We start from the raw sequence: 8,455 nt of genomic DNA on the forward strand, positions 1-8,455 counted from the left end.
GGCTGTGTCTGCAATGACAGGGTGTCAGAGGCAGGACCCTGGGTGATGCACAGGTCCGCTGAGGCTGGGGACAGCCAGTGACATCAGTGGAGAGGGCGTGACGTCAGTGAGGCATGGCATCAGTGGGAACCTAAACCATGGCCATGGAAAATTCACAAAACTGAAGGCCCCCAGTGGTATCCGCAGGCCCCAAGCCTTGAAACGGGATGCCCTGTTAACACACTCTGGCCGATAGGATGTGTATTAGCTGGGGTTCTCCAGGGAAACAGAAGCAATAGGAGATATATATATATATGTATATATACGTATATATATATATACATATATATACATATATATGTATATATATATATATTGAGAGAGAGAGAGAGAGACTTATTTTAAGGGAACCAGCTCATGTCATTATGGGGCCGGCAAGTCTGAAATCTGCAGGGTAGGCTGGAGGCCTGAGAGCTGGGTTGTTGGCCCAGCCTGAGTGAGTCTGCAGGTTGGAGACCAATGTCCCAGCCCACTCAGGCAAAATGAGTTCCCTTTCACTACTCAGGCCTTCACCTGATTGGGTCAGGCCCAGCCACACTAGGGACTTCACTCAGTCTAAAGATTCAGTGTGAATATCATGCAGAATCACCTCAAAGACACCCCCAGAATTATGCTCACTCTGGGAATCCTAGGGCCCAATCAGGATGACACAAATATTACCAACAGCAGCACTTTGGACATAAATGGCTTCTTCTTCAGGAACCTCAGTCTTTGCTCTTATGGCCGTCACCTGATTGGATGAGGCCCACCCACCCTGGGGATGGCGATCTGCCTTACCAAAGAATGCTCATTGCCAGTGTTAATCTCATCTAAAAACACACCTTCACCGTGACATCTAGACTGGTGTTGGCAGGAACCACTGGGCACAGATACTCAGCCTGACCCACAGCAAACCAGTTTCCCCAGCAGCCCTGGGGGAGAGTCCTCCTCCTGATGACCCAAACTGCCTCACATTGTATCTAGACCAATTGAGAGTGGGCGGGGGGAGGGGGGCTGAGATATAGAAATCGTACAGGCTATACCCTTGAGGGGATTTATAGGAGGATGGTAGTGTTGTGGTTTAAGAAGGGTCAGTGGCCGCAAATTCCCAAAAGCAGTCCCCGGCGTGGGGTCAGGGGGCTTCATCTATGGTGGAGGGGGTCATAGCTGATTAAGCCTTGCAGGGTCCATGTGGCTGATGGCATTCTCCATGAGGCCACAGAGATCCTATCCCACATGTACCTCTTAAAATGTAACCCTGGTGGTCCCAGAAGGATCCTGGTTGCTCTTGGATCCCACAGGCCTGTGGCTGCAGTGGAAATGGTGTCACTTGGGGGCTGCCGATAAGAGTCATTGGCCTTTGCCAGGTACTCTTGAGTCACTGTGCTGTGAGGAGGTCTCAGCCACACACAGAGACTCTGACTCCCCCAGGACAACACTGCCGGTCACGTGACCCTTTCTGTCTTGGAGATGCAAGGTGTGTCTCTGCTCTGAATCTGGATTGGCATAGCTCTATGGGACTCCCTGGGACAGGGCTCCCCCAGGGGACCCAGCGTGTTCTTGGCATCAGAGGCAGGCTGACATTGGGATCGGGGTTTGGTCTGGGGACACCAAAGAGGGTTTTCAGGCCAGGAGGGGTGCTCTGGGCCTGAAGGGGACTGGGGACCACTGGGGTCAAGAGCGATGGGGTTCCCCACCTATGTGCCCACCTCTGCCCTTCACGCTACAAGCTGTGACCAGAGTCCACATAATGACATCCACTGTACTCTGCCTTTCATGCCTGTGACTGTAGGCTGAACTTAGGCTCTGGGTATGTGTGCCAGGCTGTGTTCTTTGTTGTCACCATCTGTGGGTTCAGCTGTGCCCCCCATCCAGCCCCGCCCCGCCCACTACCCAACACTGAAAGGCACCCAACTGGCCTGGGCCTTGCTTCTTCCAGCCAGACTGGAGCTGAGTCAGGTGTCCCAGTAGGGCCAAGGCCATACACATAAACGTGCACACTCACACGCGTGTGTGCACACATACATGTACACACACCACACCCGGGCACACTCACACACGTGCGCGCGCCAGGGTAGACATACATGTGTGCACCCACAACCTACGTGTGCGCATGCCCCACATGCACACACAACATGCAGTTGTAAACAAAAGTTAGTTTTATTTTGTTTCCTTTGCTTTGGCGGCTGTGTCTGAATTAGGGAGGGGGACGGAAGGCAGAGAAGGGGTAGATGGGAGCCAGGATCCCCATCCCCCAGAATGGCCCAAACCGGAGTCCCAGCACTCCCTGGCAACAGGCTATCGGCCTCTTTGCAGAACCACACGTCTGTCCCAGGGGGAGGGGCCGAACCACAGAGGTACAGAAGCTCCAGAGAATGCAGTCCCTTCCACCCACCCCAGGGCCTCAGCACAGGAGGGAACTGTGGAGGGGGGGGGTTGCCCTCCCACAGGATGATGCGGCACTCCCCTTCTGTCCCTCCCTTCCCGTCCAGACCTCGGTTTCCCCTTCTGTACCAGAAAGACCTAGGAGTGCTCTCAGCTCTGTAGGAAACAGGAAGTGGATTGGGGATGGAGGTGGGGGGTTTGGGAGGGAACCCCATTTGCTGCTGCAGGCTGTATGGACGAGCGCCGGGCCTGCCATGACACACATGGGCTGATCAGGGGAGCAGGGTGGGGGAGGAGAGGGCCAAGACACACCCCCCCCCCCACACACACACACAGGTGAGGCTCAGACTGCCCCCACCCCCGCAGCCACAGTCCCATAAACCCTTTCGGGTTTAGGGATCAGAGCTGGGGACCCTTCGCAGGTCCCTCCTCCTCCTTCTCCCCTGGACAGAGGGGAGACCTCAGGCAGGGAGGGGCAGTGACGCTGAGCGGGTGATGCCTTCAACCTGGTGCCCCTCCCGGGTGGCCCGGAGCAGGCGGAGGAGAAAGAGAGGGCAGGTGGTTCTCCTCGCCCTGCACCCTGGCCTTCCCCCAGAGCCCCAGCCCCCCACCCCAGCCGTGGCCTGCAGGAGATCGGGCCACTTCAGGGGCGGGCCGTCAGATCCACACGGTGGTCTTCCCCTCCCTGCTGCTGGCACTGCCCTTCTCTGAGCCCGCCCTGGGCTTGGCGCCCGGCCTGCCCTGGCCCGTTCCCCCCGACGTGGCGCTGCCCGACCCGGAGGCGGGGGCGCCGGGCCGCTGGGGCCCCCGGGCGGCCGCGGGGAGGCCGGGGCACGGCGGGCTCTCGCGGTCCTCCAACGCGTGCCCATCCCGCAGCGCCTGCAGCGCCAGGCTCGCCAGGTCACGGTCGTGGGAGCGCGCGCGCTCGGCCGCGCGCACCACCAGGCTGTAGTCGGGCGGGCAAGCCAGGCCGGTGGGCGCGGCGGGCAGCGCGCAGGGCGGCGGGCGCGGCGCGGGGCCGGGGGCGCCGGGCGGGGGCCGGCGGCCGCGCACCGCGTCCTGCGCGCTGCCCAGGCCGAGGTGCGCCATCTCGCACAGGTTGAGCAGCAGGCAGAGGCAGCTGACCACGTACATGACCAGCAGGAAGATGGTCTTCTCGGTGGGCCGAGACACGAAGCAGTCCACCACGTGCGGGCAGGGCTGGCGGCTGCACGGGAAGAAAGGCCGCACCTCGAAGCCGTACAACAGGTACTGGCCCACCAGGAAGGCCACCTCGAAGGCAGCCCGCGCCACCAGCTGGGCCACATACACGCGCATCAGGCCCTCACGCTGGATGCGCCGCCGCCCGTCGTGTTGCCGGGCGGGACCCGGGGACCCAGCCGCTTTGGCGTCTCCGCCTGCGCCCTTGGCCGCGCCCGCGTCCTCGGCCTCGGCCTCCTCGCCCAGGCCTTCGGGCGCCCCCGACTCCTCGTCCTCCTCGCCCAGGCCCCCCAGCATGGGCTCCTCCTCGCCCAGGCCGGCGGAGTCGGGCCAGCCGGGGTGGGGCGGCAGGGGCAGCGGCAGGGGCGCGCGGGTCGGACGGCGGCGGGGCGCGCGGCGGCGTTCCTCCTCGGAGGCGCGGGCCAGGCGGTGCACGGCGTACCCCAGGTACATGACGGAGGGCGTGGAGATGACGACGATCTGGAAGACCCAGAAGCGCACGTGGGACAGGGGCGCAAACGCGTCGTAGCACACGTTGTCGCAGCCAGGCTGGCGCGTGTTGCACGTGAACTTGGTCTGCTCGTCCGAGTAGATGGACTCGCCGCCCACGGCCGTGAGCACGATGCGGAAGACCACCAGCACCGTGAGCCACACTTTGCCCACGAACGTGGAGTGGTTGTGGATCTCCTCCAGCAGTCGCGTCAGGAAACTCCAGCTCATGTTGGTCATAGGGGCGGGGGGTGGGACCTGCGGAGCGGGAGCAGAGCTCAACCTCAGGGGGAGACGGACCGTCGGCCAGGAGGGGCGCACGCAGGGGGGGGGGGGCGTCGCGGGAGGATAGGGAGGGGGCGGACCTCGGGCGCCCGGAGCTGGGACTCTGCCTAGCCCTTCCAGGAGCGCCGTGCCCACCCCCCCCCCCCCCCCCCCCGGTCCTGGCCACATCCTGGGAATGGATACCGGGAGAAGCCAGGGCCTCTGTGAGCAGAACTGGGCACCAGCCAGCCTGCAGCAGCACCAGCGCCCAAGAAAGCCCAGCGCCTTATAAGCCGCGCCCGTCCCCTAGTTCTGGGGACCCCACCCACCCCAGGCCCTGAGAGCCATAGGGCCATGGGGCCAAAAGGGAAACCAAGGGCCGCCCCACTCGGTCAGCTCAGATCCATGGCCCTCACCGCACCGAGGCAGCGCGCAGGTCACTGGAGAGGGTCTCATGGAGTCCTGTTCCCAGCATCCCGGAGGCCTCCAGGATCTGGGCTCCTCAGCTCCCTCCCCCCCCCCCACACTGGCCCTCATCCCCCAGACCCACCCCCTGGAGCCCCATGGCCGCCCAGAACCATCTGTCCCAGTCTCCCCCAACAGTGCACCCCTCCCCCCTCCCTCCTCCACACCCTGCTTCCTCCGTCTGTACAGGGGACCCCCATACACTTCATGCCCCCCCAAGGGACCTGCTGGCCCCAGGCTGCTGCCCAGCCCTCTGGGCTGTTTTTCTCTCTAGTCCCGACACTACCCTGCCCTCTGCTGTCTCCTGGCCCAGACATCCCCTCGGGGAAGACAAGTGAGGCCAGGCATCTGTCCAGGACCGACCGGTCGGTGAGGCACACAGACACCAGGGCATCTGTGACACTTGGAGACAGTCGCGGGGCCACTCACCACTGTCCCAGACCAGTGCCCCCTTGCAGATCAGCTGATCCCTGGGTGGGCCCCTGCTGGGGAAGAGAAGGCCACTGCCTTCACCTCCCTGCGCCTCCAGGAAGGGGGGAGGGGCTACAGCCTCCCACCGCCCACCCTACCTTCTTCACTACCAAGGCCAGTACCTGCTGCTGAGTAGTTTGGGGACAGGAGACCCCAGGGTGCCTAATGCTTCTGGTCTCCTCCCTCTGGAATGGGCACGGGAGGCAGCGTGGGCAGGTGTGGGATGGCGCAGCAGAGGCAGGCGGGCAGGGGCTCTGGGGAAGCTCCACTTTATGCAGCTGGGGCCTCTCCCCATGGGTGGGGGCAGGAAGAGGGGGCAGCCTGGGTTCCTGGGGAAGTGACCCTCTTTCCTCACATCTGTGCGCAGCGCCCCTCAGAGCCACACAGGCACACACGCTTCTCAAATGCACAGCCACACATGCACTCGGACACACATGTGCATACAGCAGGGCACATGGACCCACAGACACACGTGCATGCTCGTGTGTGCACATACTTATAAGCAAATGCACAGAGGTTTGGGGCACCTGGGTGGCTGAGTCAGTAGAGCATCTCTTGATTTCCGCTCAGTTCATGATCTCACAGTTCGTGAGTTTGAGCCCTGTTCTGCCATGACAGCATGGAGCCTGCTTTGAATGCTCTCTCTCCTCTCTCTCTCTCTCTCTCTCTCTCTCCTCTGTCTCCCTCTCTCTCTGCTCCTCCCCTTCTCTCTCAAAAGAAATAAACTTAAAACCCAAATGTACAGAGGTTCACTCAGATATTTGTACAAGCACTAGGCGTGCACATTCACATCTGCACACAATTATAAACAAACACACTGGTGCACATGCACACACACTCTCGGGTACACAGACATGCACACCCAGCCCTCCGAGGCTGCCTTCTCCAACCCCCATCTAAGGCAGTGACTCTTCCCCCCCACCCCCACCCCCCAGTTCGTTCTAACCTCAACTCTTCCAGTATATGTCCCTGCCCCAGACCACATCACCGGAGGCTGACACCCACAGCCCCACCCCGCAAGAACCCAGGAAAGGGGTGGCAGAGGGGCCTCCACCTCTTCTCTTCCTGCCAGGAGGGTGCCCCAGAAGTGGAAAGAGGAAGAGCCCTTGGTGTGTGGTATTTAACAACCAGCTCTAGGCGTGTGGGGGAACCTCACTGTAGGGTGTGCCAATTCCCGGGTGTATGTGTGCCCACCACGCCCATGACCGAGCGGAGGGGCCTGCATGGGGGACTCTTGGACTAGCTCTAACTCTGCACTGGGGCAGACCCTGCGGGAGGTGTGAGGAACGGCGCAATGCCCTGGGGGGCAAGCCCACAGGGTCAGAGCCCCAGAGATGAGATTTGCCCTGGAGAGAGGGCACATCAGAGCAGGCCCTCCAGACCCTCAGCTCAGGAGAGAATCGGGCCAGCAGGAGCTGTAGGGAGCAAGGCTCCTCTCCTCCATCCCCTGTGCATTGGGGGAGGCAGGCTGCTTTCGGGAGGGGGGCAGAGACTCACAGGCGGCACCCATCAGATTTAGGGTTCTCACTGCTTGGGGGTTGTAGACTGGCGGAAGGGGGGATGCTGGAATGTCCCATGTGGTCGTGGGTTAGCGTGGGAGACCTGGTTGTGAACCCGTGTTAGCTGAACATGACACAGATGGCTCCCTAGAGAATGTCACCGGCACGAGTGTGCACAGGGTTTGTACACACGCGTATTCCCTTGCCTATCAACTGACGGTGGAGATGCGCAAACATCCATAGCAGCAAACACACGCACCACAGTCCCACTCTCTGTAAAAGACGCTGTGCTCCTGGAGAAGCGACCAGTGCCAGGTTGGGGACAAGAAAGGTGCCAGGGCACGTGCTTGGGCGGGAGAGCAAAGAGCCGATGAGTTGGGGTGCGCACGTTCACACACGCACTGACTCGCAAAGCACGCACACACGCGCACGCCCCATGCCCACAAGCACAAGCCCAGGCAATGACACGCGCACACTGACGCACAAAGTATGCATGTGACCACACCCACGCACCGATGCCCACAAACATGTACGTGCGCACGCCCACGCGCGCACTGATGCGCAAAGCACGCACACGCGTGCGCCCCGTGCCCACAAGGGGGAGCCCACGCACCGACACGCGCACACCGACGCACAAAGCACGCACGTGAGCATGCCTGCGCGCACAATCATGCCCACAAGCACGCACATGCTCACGTACGCGCCCACACATGAGTTCACAGCCACGCACACACACGCGCACACGTACACAGTGAGGGAGCCGGAAGCACGTCGCAGGAGCGCCGTGTGTCGGAAGCTGCACCTATCTGGGTGATAGCGGAATAAGGCAGTATTACAGATTGGACTCTAGCGTCTAAACTAGACTATAAAATAAGTGTGAGTCCGTACTGATATAAACGACTAAACGAATTAAAGTGGAAGAGAAGGGAGTTCTACACAGTTTATACAACCCATGCCACACGGCTCCCCACTCCTCGGCAGGGCCCTTCCAGAGAGCCGGCACCGCAAGAAGGGACGGACAGTGGACGCTGGCCCAAGTCCCCACCCCAGTGAGAGGCCGGTTTGTAGCACACGTGTAGATGCCCTGGTGTTCCGCAGAAAGCACCCAGGTAATGGAGAGACAACAGGAAACAGTTGTAGAGGCGGCTACAGATACCTGACATCAACACAGTCAGGGGTGTGATCACAAGGGAACTGAAGGCTGGACCCGGCAGCATGGACAAGGAGACCTGATGGCCACGAGCCACTGAGACCCTGGGGGCACGCTCAGGAGACAAATACCACCCGAGACCTTAAGGAGACCCTAAGAGATGACTAAATGTCACATGAGACCCTGCAGAAAAGTACATGCCAGGAGGGACCATGGGGGTGACCCTCAGGAGACAACCACGTGCCTGAGACCCTCAGGAGATGACCAGATATCAACCACGTGCCTGAGACCCTGGGGTGGACCTTTGGGAGATGACCACATGCCTGAGACTCTGGGGGGGGGGGTGTTGGAGCTCAGGAGACGATCACATGCCTCCTGAGACCCTGAGCGGGGGGACCCTCGAGAGACGACCACATGCCTGAGACCCTGGGAGAGGGCCCTTGGGAGATGACCAGATGCCTCCTGAGATCCTGGGGGAGGGCCCACGGGTGACGATCACATGCCTCCTGAGACC

The 8,455-nt window shown here is 61.2% G+C and overlaps 1 protein-coding gene across 1 annotated transcript; it reads right to left on the minus strand.

Moving 5' to 3' along the window:
- Positions 1 to 2,046: 2,046 nt before the first annotated feature.
- On the minus strand, positions 2,047 to 4,845 carry GJC2 (gap junction protein gamma 2). Its single transcript, XM_053218887.1, has one exon. The coding sequence runs from the start codon at positions 4,543 to 4,545 to the stop codon at positions 3,061 to 3,063; it is 1,485 nt and encodes a 494-aa protein (XP_053074862.1). The 5' UTR covers positions 4,546 to 4,845; the 3' UTR covers positions 2,047 to 3,060.
- Positions 4,846 to 8,455: the final 3,610 nt, after the last annotated feature.

This window comes from Acinonyx jubatus, chromosome A1 (genome assembly GCF_027475565.1).
Source record: "Acinonyx jubatus isolate Ajub_Pintada_27869175 chromosome A1, VMU_Ajub_asm_v1.0, whole genome shotgun sequence".
In the NCBI taxonomy this organism is placed as follows: domain Eukaryota; kingdom Metazoa; phylum Chordata; class Mammalia; order Carnivora; family Felidae; genus Acinonyx; species Acinonyx jubatus.

What these genes read in the sequence shown, in the direction of transcription:
- GJC2 (XM_053218887.1), bottom strand. Translation starts at nt 4,545, where the DNA reads ATGTGGCCAGGACCGGGGGGGGGGGGGGGGGGGGTGGGCACGGCGCTC.